Source organism: Mesoplodon bidens (genome assembly GCF_964165515.1).
Source record: "Mesoplodon bidens genome assembly, chromosome: 12".
Lineage (NCBI taxonomy): Eukaryota > Metazoa > Chordata > Mammalia > Artiodactyla > Ziphiidae > Mesoplodon > Mesoplodon bidens.
Genome location: NC_138168.1, coordinates 46819586 through 46835530, shown reverse-complemented (window position 1 = coordinate 46835530; position 15945 = coordinate 46819586). Strand labels below are relative to the sequence as shown.

The following is a 15945-nucleotide window of genomic DNA, read 5'->3' as shown; positions in this document are numbered from 1 at the left end:
GGGGGTGGGGTGTGTGCAAGGACACAAAAAGCCCGTTTTTCAGACCTCCTCTTTTGAATGTTGCCCAATTCTCCTTAATTGTATCATTTCATTACCAAGTCCTAGGTGCTCCTATTTACTACCGATCTCATCACTGAGTTAACGGATGCTGATGCCTCTGTACTCAGTTGATTACATTACCACAGAGCATCCATCACTTCCCTTTAGCCTGATGAAGTAATTATTCCAGCAGACCTAAAGGAAGGTCACAGCTGAGGCAGGTGATAATCCTCATTAGGACCATTCTCTCTCACCTGTTGGTTTCACCCTTTCTCCATCAGGATGAACGACTTGGATCAGAACATCCTCATTTCTGTTATCATTCCTAAATGCTCTCTGAGCCCCCTCTTCACCGGTACAGTCCCTGCCCTTGGAGCTGACAGAGCCAGTGTGAGAAGAAAGGGCTTCCCAACCTCCTACTGGCCCCTCAGCACTGCCCTTATCCACACTAGCCAATCCTCCCAAAATGCCAATCCGAACACTGTGAGCTATTCACAGTAACACTGGAGTTACAGTGGCATGGAGAAAAAGTTTAAAATATTATATACAGTTTGATTCATTTCTGCAAGAAAAAAGGAGATGGAATCTGTAAAATGGATATATATTAAAATATATTTTACATGTACAAAAATATATGTATTTATAATAGAATACATAAAATATAAAAACAGATGGAATCCGTTAACATAACATAGACATAGCAAAAGCCTGAAGGTATTTACACCCAAACATTTTCAGTGTTGTCAGTCATTGCCCCAGAGTGGTATGATTCCTGGTGCCCCTCACTTCCTTCTTGTGTGATAGCTGTAATTTCCTATTTTACTGTAATTATTATATTTGGTACTTTTTAAATTCTTTAAATGAAAATATGAGCATGTCGTTCCTGGGCTTAAATTTTTTCACTTAAAAAAAAGGGCTTCCCTGGTGGCGCAGTGGCTGAGAGTCTGCCTGCCGATGCAGGGGACATGGGTTCGTGCCCCGGTCCGGGAAGATCCCACATGCCGCGGAGCGGCTAGGCCCATGAGCCATGGCCGCTGAGCCTGCGCGTCCGGAGCCTGCGCGTCCGGAGCCTGTGCTCCACAATGGGAGAGGCCATGGCAGTGAGAGGCCCGCGTACCGCAAAAAAAAAAAACAAAAAAAAACGATCACAATTTTATGATGAGATTGGTCAGAGAAGCAAGCATGAGCTCTCCCCTACCATAAGGTCTCCAGCTGACCGTCAAGTGGCAGGAAGTTAAGGTGGGAGATGGGGTCTTCTTCTGCTTGCACTCCTCTCTGGCCACACGTCTCCGAAAGGTTCTGGTGGCAGTTCAGGCCACCTGAGGAGGAGCAACAGCGAGAGTGCTGGGAGAGGATGGAGCTTTTAAAAGTGGTTCTTCCCTGTAGATAAAATACCACATTGTACCCTTCAAAACTGGTTAAGAGGGTAGGTCTCCTGTTGTGTTCTCACCACAATGAAATTAAAAATTTTTTTTTATTTTTAAAAAAGTTGTTCTTCCTCCCAGTAGTTTTCTCAGGCTTTTGATCAGGACGTGAGTAGGACTGTGAACAGCTCCCCAGCCTTCAGATCTGCATTTTTGGAGGATCCCTATGTGGCTGTGGCCGTGAGAGACCAGTAGGAGGCGGGGAAGCTGTTTCTTCTCACCGGGCTCCGTGTCACAGCCCTGAAGGCCATGACTATGTGCTGTGAAGAGGGAGGCTCAAAGAGCCTTTGGAAATCCCATGGCCTTCTCACCCTCCTCTGGCATCGGGGCTGTGGCACATCTGTCCCTCTGCACATACAGTTCTTCCCCCTGGACCACCATTCTTCCCCTCCTCCCCTCAGTTAAGACAACACAGTTTCCCCCTTCTGGAGCCTTCTCCCACACTCCCTAGCCGAGCTGCAGTAAAGGGCTTGATCTAGATACTTAGTTACCAGTATGTCTGGACTTCTGCTTTCATCCATGTTTAATCACTTTGCACTGCTTACAGGGTCTACTCATGGTCTGTCCCACCAGACTCTGAACTCCTTGAGAGTCAGGATCATGTTTTTATTATTTTACCTTCAGCATCTCACATGCCATACTGAAGTGTTCAATAAATGCTGATTAAATAAATGCATAAGTGAATTAATGAATAAATTAATTAAATAAATACTGGATGGATGGATGGAAAGGATGCAGGTGGCACATGCTAAAAGCCAGGTGAGGCTGTGACAAGTGTCATCGTCAGGAGACAAAGCATAGGGAGCACATACTACCCAAACCCCGAACAAAAGCCTGAACAAACTGATGGGCAAAGAACCACTTTTAGAAGACGTATCCTCTCCCAGCATTCTCGCTGTTGCTCCTCCTCAGGTGGCCTGAACTCCCACCAGAGTCATTCACAGAGGAGACTCATGGCCAGAGAGGAGAGGAGTGTGAACAGAAAAAGAGACCCCATCTCCCTCCTTACTTTCTTGCCACTTGATTATCAGTTAGACACCTCATGGCAGGGATAGTGCATCTTGCTTCTCTGACCAATCTCATCATAAAATTGTCACTAGTACACAGTCCCCACAACAATCCCGTCTAATTATGTCCAAGATTAGCACTTAAAAATCCTAAATAGCATCTGACGCGACTTTCTATTTGCAGAAGGGCACATGGGATACATTAACAACACCCTTGCCAGATCCTTGGACACTGTGGACAGGCCCAACAACCAAGTGCTGAAGGGAGTGGGCAGCCTTGATGTGTTGATAACTGCAGCAGGGGACTCAGAAGAGAATTCCAGAACCCTCTGTTGATAAAGCCTCCAAACCACCAGATCTGCTGCTGCCAGAACTAAAAATAGCTTGGTCTGGTCGGGAAAGCATTGGTCTGGGAGTCAGAAGGCATGGGGCCCTCACCCTGCAGTAACCGGCCTAGTGTCCTTGCCATTTAACCTCTTAGCCTGTCATAATGCCATGCTCTCTTCTGTGCATTGGGAATGATGGAGCAGTGCCCCTTCCATCATGGGGTAGGTGGGGGTCCCAAAGGAGAGAGTGGACATGAAAGTACTTGCTGAATGCCTGGAGAGGGAGAGAAGGAGGGTCATGATAAGAAAGCAGCCATACTGGAGACACTCCGCAGTTGTAGTGTTAGCAGGAATAAAATCCTCCCACACTCAGGCCTTTGATGGTCTTGGGGTGGCCCTTTGGTGATGATTACCTTTGTTCTAGTGCCTTCCAACTTGCTATAAAATAGTCAGCCAGTCTCCCTCCTCGCCTGACTGCTCTGTCACTCTAAAGTGCCTCATTCACAGTTAATACAAGGAAGTCCCAAGTAGCAGCCAGAAATGTGAATGGCTATTCTCAGCAAATAGGAGGTTACCCAAGTCACAGGATAAATAAACATGCTTATTTTTTTTCTTTAAAAATAATGATTCTGTGCTTTTTTAAGACTGTAAAATACAGTTAGTTAAATAGTAAATATTGAGCAGTTGGCTATATGCCAGGCTGTGTTAATGCTTTGTTCACATTATTTCATTTACTACTCATGAAAGAGGCATCATTATCCCATTTTACAGATGAGGAAACTGACACCCAGATAGACTAAGTTCTTCCAGAACCACTGTAAACAGACTTAGGATTTGCAGCCTATTTTGTTTCATACAAACTCGTGCTTCTTGTGTATATTGCTGTTTTGCCTCAAAAATAATAATACTATCTGCAGAAAGATGAGGAGGAAGAGTTAGAAACATATATTTAATCAAAAAGTTCATAGGTCTTGAATAAATGCACTCCTACCCCCACTGCTCAGGCCTCTTATAGAACCTGACACTGCCTGGCAAGCAGGGAAAAGAGGCGCTGGGTCAAATAAAAAGTGTGCGATTAATTGACATTTAACGAAGAACAGGACATAATCCATCAGGAAGCAAATGTGAACAACTTTTGTGTACTGATGAGGTCTATATCTGAAGTCAGAATATAATATGTACCTAAATCATTATTGTTATTATTAATTATTATTTAAAGTTTTTTAATAGTGAGAGTAGGACAGGATATTTGAGCATAATTTTTTCCTCTTCAGAGTCTGGCCATCTTGTCTCCCAATGTAAGTCTCTTGAAGAACCAACCAAACCAAACATATATTTTTAAGTTCTTTTACTTAGTTTAGTGGGTTAACCAGTTTATGTGGAAGAAGATGATCATAATTTAGCTTAATGGTTCACTGCAATACTATTTTTATATATTGAATTGAAAACATTACAGATGCTTTGGGAAATATGAAAACTTTTTGCTTCTTCCAGCTTTGGCACTTTTGTATTATACCAATTTGTTGTTGAAAACACCAATGACCTTAGCATCAGATTTACCTGTTTTAGTAGTACTTTTACCACATACCCATTACCAAATGTGTATAACAACACCTATCTCATTATAGTGAAGAGGGAAATGAGATAATTTATGCAAACCTTTTGGCACCTAGAAGGTACTCAAAAAATTGGAATTTTTGTGATTTTTTTAGTGCAATCTCTTCTATCTCTGAATTTGTGGCCTTTATTTCGTGGGTTTCAGTGTGGTGTAAATGTGCAAGATAGTTTTGGAATCAGTGAGGAGTGGGGCCAGCTTTCTAGCAGCTGTGTGACTTGGGCAAATGTCTTAGTCTCTCAGAACCTCCCTTTTTAATTCTATAAAAAGGAAATAATAGTCCTATTTTGCAAAAATGCTATGAGGCTTGCTAATAACACATGCAAAGTATCTGGCATATTGTAGGTGCAAAATAAATGGCTGCTTTGTTTATCCTTAGATAAAACGATTTTTGTCCTATAAATAGAGCTAATGATTAGACTTTATTGAAATGCTTAGTTGCATGATTGTGAGTGATTTCAAACACCTAGAAACTTAAGTGTTATTCTATGGTTGTCTCACTTAATCCTTTTTAAAACATGTTTGGGTCTTGTGGGAATGTTTAAAGCTCCTTATGAAGCCAATGAAGCAAAGGTATCTATCAGCTGTAGTGGCCACTGACCCATCCACATGGGTACCCCACATAATTGTAGCTCAACTTCACCCCGAAGCCTTGGAAAGGTTACATGACAGACAGATGTAGTAGGCATGAGATTACAGGCCAAGAGGAAGAGGTCGGAGCTGTGGGCAGTATATTTGACAGGCTCATACACTGCAAGCCTTGTTCCGGGCCCCTTACAAAGCACCTCTTTAGGACGAAAACAAGATGTTCTTTGTAAATAAAAGTTCATGCATTTGAGTAATGAAGTCATTTTCCAGTGCTGCAGTGAAAGATATTCTTCTCCCAAGCCCTCTGGGTGAGGACTGTCAGGGGGAAGAGGGTGGCCAGCCAGTCTCCAGGGAAGGTATGAGCACAAAGAGCGCAGCAGCCTGTCTCTAGAAATGAGAAACGCGGCCCAAGAAAGTGGGTGCCCTCCCCCTCTGCCATCTGAGAGCATCCGCCTCCGGCTCCAGCCCAGGAATCCCTTTTCCACCCACTTTACTGCAAACTATCAGGACCACATAAAAGATGTACATAAATATAGATAAGACATCCGGCACCTTGGCTAAATAAATAAGAGATGTGAGGAAACAATCACAAAAGCTGAATATTCATCTGGGGCCCTTGGAGGGGCTCCAAACTGAGAGGGGAGGGGAGGCCGCCAGGAAAGGCCCGGCCACGGTGTCTGAAAGACCAGCTTGGAGGGGGAGGGCCTGGAAGTGAAGGTAAAAAGGGAGTGATGAAAATGGGTGTGGGAAGGAAGCCAGGACAGCGCAGCACTCAATCCCAACCGCCAGGGACAGGAGGTGGCCGGCGCTCGCGGGGTTTGTCCCAAACACATCCGCCTCTTGATGCTGAGCTTTAAGCTCCATCCATCTGTACATTCTTCAGCCAGAGCCTCTGGGGAGAGAGAGAGAAAGTGAGAGAAACGGAGGGGGAAGACAGAAAGAGGAGAGAGTGAGAGAGAAGCGGGGGTGGGGCAGGCTCTGGCTTACTCTCTCACTCTTCCTTTTTCTACTAAGTCGCTCCCTGGGCTGCCTTGAGTTCCCACATCTGGATACTGCAGACGCACAGAAGGTAAAATAAGCGAGGCACCGCTGCACCACAGGGGGGACCGGCGAGGACCAACAGTGGCCGAGGCCCTGGAAGAGCCCTGTCGGATGTCAGCGGAGAGATGGCTTTGAGCTCAGCCTGGTACGCAGTCCTGCCCCTGTGGCTCCTCTGGGGCGCCGCCTGCTCCCGCGCCGCGTCTGGGGACGAGAGCGCTTTTCCTTTTGACATTGAAGGGAGCTCAGCGGTCGGCCAACTAGACCTGCCTGAGACCATCGAGGCCCGCGTGGCTCCCGGAAGCCTGCCGCCTGCTGCCAAGGTACAGTGCCCCTGCCATTGTCACCCTGCTGGGGCACCTGTGCCCCGTGTTGTGTGTGTCACACTTGTGTCCCCCTCTCCCTCCCCCTTTCCCTTCCCCACCCACCTTATGAGTTTCACCTGGACGGGTCAGTTCAGAAACTTGAAATAAAGAGTTTTACTTTGTACGTTGGATTTGGACGTTGATTTGAGAGCTGAGGCTTTGGAACACATCCCTGTTCAAGCTGGTAAAAGGGCGTGTGTCCTGCATACTCTGAGTTAGCAGGCTAGACTCTCAGCTGGGGCTGCAGTAGCACTTCTGTGACTTTCCGCCGCTTGTTATGTCCCAGTAGAGTCATTTTTGACAAGCCACACCACTTAACGTGTGTGCCCTGTCACTGGCTTCCTGCTCCTCTGTGATGTTAGGACAGTGAGAACAATACTGCAGGCCTAATCTTTTTGTCACAAATTAAACAGAAGGTCCTCTGCAACAGGGGAGGGTGAAGAGTGGGTGAGGGCACTAAAGAAGCTGTTAGGAAACTGCAGAGCAGATACTGCAAATAGACACAAGCCATTATATTCCAGAAACAAGAAGTCAGGATGAAAGCAAGCCCCATCCCAAATGTAAAAATGATGGAGATATGCTACTGATGATATGCTTATTCAAAGAGCTGCTGTTTGAATCCCTTGCAAAAGTGTTTATGTTAAAAGCATAACCAAAGTGTAGAAACTGGGTAAAGGTGGATGAATCCAGAGTAAGTGATTTAAGAACCCCCTGAGCCGAGACGGACAACAGCAGGTCCAGGGCGTGGGAGATGCTAAATAGGAGGAAAATGAAGTCACCTAAGTTCATGGGAAAGGAAAGAGCAGTTGACCTAACAACACACACACACACACACACACACACACACACACCCATAGCTATGATTACAGCAACTATAGAACCAGAGCAGTTATGTGGATTGATACATTTCTAATGCCATTGATGCATTTCTAGTGCCATTTCTAAGAGCACTAAAGTCTGGATTATTGCTATTAGTCCTACTAATTGTTAGTATAACCGTAGTTATTAATTAAACTACTGATAAGATAATATACATGAAGATGGTCCTTCTCCAAGAGTGAGCCCTACCCACACCCCAAAATGAGGGGAGGATGGGTAGGGCCAGAGCATACCAACTCCCATTGTGGTGTGAAATGTAATCCCCATGAGAAAGAGGGGCACGCCTTCTGGTTAACTTTGTACTTGGACATGGGGAGAAGCCAGACCAGGAGACCCTCCACATGATGAGAAGGCTTCACTTCTCTACAGGCTTGGAATCAACCCCCCAGGAAGCATTATCTCCACCTGTTGCTTTGAGTGGAAAGTTCCAGAATGAAACGCTTAAGAGTAGGATTGCCAGATAGAATACAGGACACCCAATTAAATTTGAATTTCAGATAAACAACAAATAGATTTTGGTTATGTCTCAAATATTTCATGGGATGTATTTATACTAAAGTTTTTTTCACTGTTTATCTGAAATTCAGTTTATCTGGGCATCCTATCTTTTTACCTGCTAATTCTAAAAAGACAGGCACACATAACTTTTTGTAACTCTCATCTCACAAAAAGTGAGAAAATAATTATTTGATTTTTTAGGGAACCTTAAATTTATTGCTGAAACCCTGAGCAATTGCTTATATACTCATATGTTCAGTGAAATAATACGAAGGCAGCACAGCAGAGGGTTTTAGATTGCAGGCTTTGCAGTCTGATGGTCCCAAGTTCAAATTTCAGCTTGCCTGCTCCTTACCTGGGGCAAACTACAGATGCCCAACTTGCAGATAAAGAAACTGAGACTTAGATAAGTTATTGATGTCTACCTCATATTTCATACAGTTACTGTGATGAAATTAGATAAAATACATAGAGGACTTAATACAGTGACTAACATGTATAAATGCTTTATACATCCTACGTGTTGTCTTTATTATTATTATAAAAAATACATGGCTACTTAGATGAAAAGAAACCCTTATTTGGGAATATTTCTCGGAACTTTATTTTTATGGTGCTAGTTTACTTAATATTGCTTGTCTGTATCCTTCCAATCAAAAAGAATGTCATGTAGTGTGCTAAATTTGTAATACTGTCAGAGACTAATAGGTTCAGAATGCCCGTTGAGGCTTCTGGTTTAGGGAAACAGAAAGAATCTATTAGTCATTCCGGAGGGTCATATGATGTAGAAAGGGTGGGATTGGGGTAATTATGTTCCCACCGCATAGTTTCACATAATGCCCTCCAGTCAGCCTGCAGTCCCACAGCGATCCCAACGCCCCGCCATTCAGGTTTCCCATGCTTTTTATAGCCAGTAAGGAGACCTGAAAGCAAATACATTCTGGACATTTAATAACATGGTACAACCACTCCACTGAATTGGTTCAGGAGGTTATATTTCATCTGTAGAGAAAAAGAGAACATGGACTCATACAAGACATTATTCGCAGGCATTTGGAGAGGTGGATGGAAGGATATTCTAAAAATACATTCGTTTTATTTGAATTGGATATATATATATAAATGGTTATTCCTCAATTCTCCTTCAAAGGGAAGAAAGAAAACTAGTAAAGTAAGCGTGGAGCAGTGGGAGGTGCTAGGCTGACGGCCTTCCTAAGGCTCTCCCACGCCCCTCCATAGCAGGACTGGCATCCTCTCCACCCTCAGCACAGACTAGGGCACACTGGTGCACAGTGTGGGTTAGGAGAATAAATACATTCAACATGCACTGAATAAAAGGATGGGAAGCATGGGCTGACCAAGAAGGAAGGCCCCTCCTTCCCTTCTAAAATAAGCACAAGCTCCTCCAGGATGCAGAGAATTTGAAAACAGGAGCACCATGGGTAACTCTGTGCTAGTTGGTAGGATTTTCCTACTATCTGCTTTGTTACAAGCAGATAATTTACTGAGTCCATTATTTCTGAGTATATGGTGAGAACAATGATTCTCAGCAGGTGGGGGTGGGCAAAGGGGAAACTAGGTAGTGTCAAAAAGTGTACTTAGGGGCTTCCCTGGTGGCGCAGTGGTTGAGAGTCTTGCCTGCCGATGCAGGGGACACGGGTTCGTGCCCCAGTCAGGGAAGATCCCACATGCCGCGGAGCGGCTGGGCCCCGTGAGCCATGGCCGCTGAGCCTGCGCGTCCGGAGCCTGTGCTCCGCGACGAAAAAAAAAAGTGTATTTAGTATTCTAATATTCTACATTTAAGAAAAAGAAAGTATTAATTTTATCATACACATTATAGCAAGTGAAACTAGGCAAAAGTCTTCTTGGCCAATATGGAGATGCAGAAGAATGGGAGGGGATGCAGGGATGGAGATGGGAACAGTCCCCCAGGAGAGGGTATCAGAGTGTCCTTAGGAAGAGTGACATTCTTGTCTATCAAAAAGAAGCAGGAGTTAAACAAGGTCAAGAACACAGGTTAGAGGTTTATTAAAAGAAACCCTTAGTTGGGAATATTTCTCAGAACTTTATTTTATGGTGCTACTTTACTTAATATTGCCATATCTCTGTTGTCCATATCCTTCGTGGCTGGAAAGAAGCCACCCAGAGACTCAGAGAGGAGTGGGTACTTTGCTGGAAGGGCAAAGCAGGAGGTGGTGGAAGGAGACGCTGCTGTTACTGCCTTTAGTAGATTATTGAGAAAATAAGGGAAATAATTGACAATACTGAGCAAACTTCCCTGAGAGGGGAAACCAGGAGTTTATCGCCTGATAACCTGACTGGATTTTGCAGTTGCTTTTCTTAGCTTCCCTCCAAGAAGATTTGTGCCCCATGAACCACAAATGTACCTCACGCTAGACAAACTTGCTTGCTAAAAAAAAAAAAAAAAAAAAAAAAAGCAATATGAACTAGACTAATTTTGAGGGACTTTTCTTCTAGACTCCCTTCATGGTTGATCTGTGATCCCGGGCTCCAACACATAGTTAGGTGCCCTGCCACTAAAGGATTGTAGTATGTTTATTAAAAGACAGCTCAGATCCCTTTCACTATCTGCTTTCCGTTGCCTTATCTTGCTCCCTTACTTTGAGAAAGGCTTTGTAGAACAACATCAAGACTTGCAGTCACTGGCCTGGGCCATCATTCTATACAGCTGTTCAACAGAGCAGTTGGTAATTTAACACCCACACCCCAACCCTAGCCTGGCATGCAGTCATTATTTCACTCACTTAATACCATCCAAAGAGCAGGTTTGGAGACCTACCATGTACAGAGTAATAAAGCAGGCGCCAGGAAGGACAGAAAGAAGGCAGAGTCACATCCCTACCCTCAAGGAGTAAGCAATCTAAGACAGAAAAATATACACGTAGCCACTATATAAAGCAGAATGAATTTATGTTCTGTAAGAGTGGCTATCAGCTAAGTGCCATGGGGCTAATGTGGAAAAAGTATTACTCCTGGGCTAGGCCAGTAGGGCACAGCCACTTACTCACCAAACATCAAGAAAGTTCCTGGGAAACATTATTTTAGAAGGACTGGAATACAGTAACGGTAATAATAATAATAGCGTGGCTTATCGATGACACTCATTGAGTATTTACCACGTGCCAGACACTGGTCTAAGCACTTTCCATGAGTTATTTCCTTTAACCCTCATAACAGTTCAGTGGGATTGGCGTAGTTATTATCTCATTTTGCAAACGTGGAAACTGAGGCACAGAGCATTTGCCCAGGCAACCTGCCTGGTAAGTGGCCCAGCTAGGAAGGAGTTTATGAAAGTAATTCAACTGTGCAAGAATATCTAGAAAAATGTGGTGAGGTAAATATAACTATCTGTAGGAACAATTTTAGTCAAAGTTTGGGAATTTCTTAAAGTGAAGATATATAAAATACCATTCAAAGACCATTTATGCAGTGCTTGCTAGATGAGTAGCATAAATTACATGGCCTATCTTACAGAATTTATTATAAAACCACTGGAAAACAGGGAATTCCATTTGCTGTAATTCCAGAGTTCTCAGATTTAACCAGAAGAAATGTTTTTTTTAATTGTGGTAAAATATACACAAAATGTATTATTTTAACCATTTTTAAGTGACATTAGGTAATTCACCATTCATCATCATCCATCGCCATCCATCACCATCACTACCATCCATCTCCAAAACTTTCATCTTCCCAAACTCAAATTCAAAACACATTAAACAATAATTCCTGTTAGCAACCACCATTCTACTCTCCATTTCTATGAATCTGACTACTCTAGGTATCTCATATAAGTGGAATCTACAGTATTTGTCATTTTGTGCCTGGCTTATTGCACTTAACATAATATGTTCAAGGTTCATCTACGTTGTAGCATTTGCCCAAATTTCATTCCTTTTTAAGGCTGAATAATATTCTATTGTATGTATATATCACATTTTATTTGTCCATTTGTCTGTTGATGGACACAGTTATTTCTTCCTTTTGGCTACCGTGAATAGTGCTGCTATGAACATTGGTCTACAATTATCCATTTGAGTCCCTGCTTTCAGTCCTTTTGAGTATACACCTAGAAGTGGAATTGCTGATCCTATGGAACAGAGACAGTTTTAAAACTCAGATTTTTATGGAGGCCGAGTAAAAAATAACTGGGCAGGGAAAGGAACACATCCTGTGAGTGGTGGGGCCCAAGCAACAGCAGAGGAAGGGATGCATCTTCCAGAGGGCACCCACCTCTCTGTGTTGCCAGGCCTTCTGTTTTTTTACAAGACAGAATCTGGATTCTTAAGTGAAATTGCTGACTCAGTTTTTTTAATGCCCTGTGGGAAGCACATCTGAGGACTGTTTATTTGCAGCCTCTGCTTTACGACATTTGAAATTCACCTTTCATCAAAGGCACAATGTGGGCATCTAGCCAGACAGATGTGCTATGAATCCAGCTCCCCTACTTTCTAGCCGTTTGACTTTAGGCAAATTAGTTCATTTTTCAGAGGCTCCGTCTGTTTGATTTTAAAATGAATACAAATGTATTTTCTTTGCAAGATATTTGTGAAATTTAAGTGAAATCGTGTGTAGAAGCTGCCTAACTCAAAGTCTGCCCTCATTCTCTCTTCTCTCCCTCCCTCCTCACCCTTTTTCTTCCATTATCTGTTTTTATCTACCTGCGAGTTCAGATTTGTAGTATCAGTCTATTTTCATCTAAATTTTTACTTATTTTGTAAATTTGATTACTTTCAACTTTTGCTTACAAATTTGCTGATTATTCAACATTGGACAAGAAGGAGACTAGTTTAACTATTAAAATAATTGTATCCCTATTGGTTCTTTAAACATAACCTTTCCCCAGAAATAGGATAATCTGAGCACTTAAGAGAAATGAATGAGTTTTCCCAAATACTCAAAAAACTAAACAAAAAACCTAGCATATTTGCTATGACAAGGACTATAACCTTTTTTTTTCCCCTTTCACAATTAAATTCTAAAATCTGACTTGTCATAGATTCTTGAAGCATATAATGCCAAAAACACTCCTCTCCTTTAGGGTTTTTCCTTGCTCAAAGTAACCACATAAATATAATGATGGCCAGACATAGTTATTAGACATTTGATTGGTTAGAAACCATTAAAATCAGATTGCCAGTACATGCTTTGAGTTCCAAAACTTAGCATTTCCAAACAATTACTTTCGTGTTTTCTAAAGCAAATAATCTGCTACTTGACTGAGATATAGTGACCACATAGAAGAATATTTAAATATCTACTCCAGCATTTGCCAAAAAGCTGCATTCTTTTTTCAATTGCTTTTCTTTTTGCTCCTAGTGTGGTAAAGTTAAATTCTGGGAAATGGTTTACTAAAGGGAAGTTTAACCACAGATGTTTGTAATTCCAACTTAAGTTTCCCATCAAAGTCTTAATGAAATTCAGCTGCCAAGCAGTCCGCTCTGAATCTGAGTCTTTTTATCATGAGAAACTTGGGGAAAACAGCACTCTGAGGCTGACTGGTAGTGGGAAACTGTCCATATTCAAGCCCAAACTCTCTACATGAAGGAAAAAGAAAATACACAAAGAAACAAATTCTCTTTAAAAAAAAAGGAGTGGGGGGTGGTCAAATGTACTTTAAGTAACATGTAATATGGCCCTCTTTTCACTTCCAGGAATTTCTTAGTTTGTGTGTTGTGTTTTGTTGGAGGCTAGAGATCTAGTGTTTACCTAAATGGAGTAAAGTATCAACATTTATGACTCCATGAGAACCAATGAGTTGGAGAAATCCCATAACATTAACAGCTGCATTAGCCCAAGCCCCTTGGAGACTAGAGCAGCGATCCATGCTGCATACTACAGCTAAAAGGATGCTTGAGCACAGTGCAGATTCTGTATATTAATATTTATTTTGAAATTATGCCCTCCATTACATGGAGTGGCATGATTACTTTAAAGGAAATCGAGATGTCTAGAGATCAAAGATGTCTTCACTAAAACTCACCTTGGACGTGACTGTTACATGCAACACTGTTGTCTGTTTACAAAGTGAACTGCAGCATGGCACACTGCACTGAGCAGCTCTGTAAAGCCAAATTTCGACCCAAAGGAATGCATAATATAGACACAAGCAGAAGGCAAGATAAATGTCTAAAAAGCCTTGTACCGTGGGATGCCAGGGCTGTAGAACCATCTAGAATCACTGCAAGAGCCAGAGCACAAATTCAGGGTTTAAAATCATGGCTGGCTGCTTCTTCCACACAGAATTATTCCACAGTGCCTTTCAAGGTTCACAGCTACAGTGTGTATGTTTCCCTTTGATGATCAGTGATATAATTTGACAAGCTGAGTGTGCCCTAAGTGTAACCTCTCTTCCTGTTGATATGCCATGAGTCCTAGGAGCAGCAGAGCAGTTCTGTCATCTGTGATTCTGTTAATCCCCAGGTCACAGGTGAGGTGCTAACTGCCTGTTATTTGGAGACTGAACTGAGTCTGAATGCCTGGAGATGGGCCAGTGTTTCTTTGTGGTGCATGAATAACTGCCTCATTCTATATTGTTCCCTTGGAATTGCTGTCTGTCGTGATCAATGCCAGCAGACATCCTGAAATTCCTCTCATCAGAGACAAGCCCTGAAGCCTCTATTGCAGCACAGAATTCAGCATAGAGGAGACGTGTTTGAATGCGGAGCCAGTGGGTGGTTATTATTGGATGTATAACTCTATTGGACCTTGCACTGGGAACCATAAAATCAAAGGGATCATAGGATGTTAGATCTAGAAAGAGAGTTTAGAGATTCAAACCCTCTCATTTTGTAGGTAAGGAAGCTGGGTCTCAGAGGGGTTGGGGTGCTTCACTCAAGGACACAAAGCTCATTAGCAGCAGTGCTAGGAACTATGTCTTCTGACTTCCAGCCTTATTTTCTTTCAAATTATTTCAATCAACTGAATCATCCTTAGCTTTAGAACTGGGGATCATTAAGTAAAGTATATATTTTTAATAAAATATATATATGCATACACACAGATATATATATATACATATACACACAGATATATCTTTAGGAGAAGAATTGTTTACTTCTAATATACTATCACTTTACTCTTCATTGTTTCTAGTTAACCTTAAGTTGAATTATCAGTAGGAGAGTCTCCCAGAATTGAGTGGAGTGGGAAAAGCACTGAACCGTGAGTCTGGAACTAACTATTCTTGTTCTTGGCCATGCCACTAACAGCCAGGTTACCCTTACCAGTTAAAGGAACCTGGGTAAGTCCCTTCACCTCCTGGGACAGCTTGAAAAGAATAAAACAAAATCAAGGTTACTTCAAGCAACCAAGTTCTATAATTGGCTAATAAATAGATCAAATTGTAAACTACTTAAAGGGAAGCTGACCTAAGGAACAGAATCACTCAGAGTCACAGCTGCTGTCCTAGTTAGAACCCCAAGATTTAGTATCCAGAACCTGAGGGAAACACAGGGTCCTGATCTGGTTAAGAGGTTTGGGTGGGGATGGTTTAAGAGTCCTTTTTCCTGCTTCCTTCAGGGGCAGAGCTCAGGATGGTTTGCAGGACAGAGCGCTGGCCCAGCCACGGACATGAGCCTTTCCAAGATGACACGCCCAGGAGGTTTCCCAGCCAGCATCCGGTTCAGACACCTAAGTGTGTCCAATGAATATATATTTTTTTAACCTGCTGTTCTTCTACCTGTAATATTCTTCCTTTCTCATTAATTTGGTCTCATGTCTTCTGGCATTTCCTGACCATCTTAGTTGAAGTAATTGCCCTTGCACCACCACTCCACCAAGTCCCTATCTAATTGCCACATTTTATTTTCTCCACAGTGCTCATCACTATTTCAAATCAGATTCTTTATTTAATTTCTTACACAATGATCATTGACCTTTCTCCACCCTCCATTAATATGTAACTTCCAAGAAGTCCGGGACTATGTTTTTATTCTTTGCTTTCTCCTCAGTCAGTGCCAAGAATGCATGACACATGGTAGGCATTCACTACAAATTTACTGAGTCAATACAAGACTACAGATGAGATACATCTAGCTCAAACTTGGAAATTTGGGAAATAGGGAAGAAAGGGAAGATAAATTTTGGGGTAAATGGATCTACAAAATGAATAGAATATAGAATATATAAGCTAATGGGAAATTT

At 42.4% G+C, this 15945-nt stretch overlaps 1 protein-coding gene across 3 annotated transcripts in view; it reads left to right on the top strand.

Annotated features, from left to right (window-relative positions):
• The window catches only part of LAMA4 (laminin subunit alpha 4), a 182282-nt gene that overhangs the window by 34017 nt on the left and 132320 nt on the right, over positions 1-15945 (top strand). Inside the window, exons 1-2 of one of the 3 annotated variants that reach the window (XM_081251257.1) lie at positions 5758-5910; positions 6014-6360. In XM_081251257.1, coding sequence (XP_081107383.1) covers positions 6166-6360 — 195 coding nt within the window. In that variant the 5' untranslated portion in view covers positions 5758-5910; positions 6014-6165. Of the gene's footprint in view, positions 1-5757; positions 5911-6013; positions 6361-15945 lie in introns of those variants that run through there. The other 2 variants (XM_081251259.1, XM_081251258.1) reach the window with 2 other exon arrangements.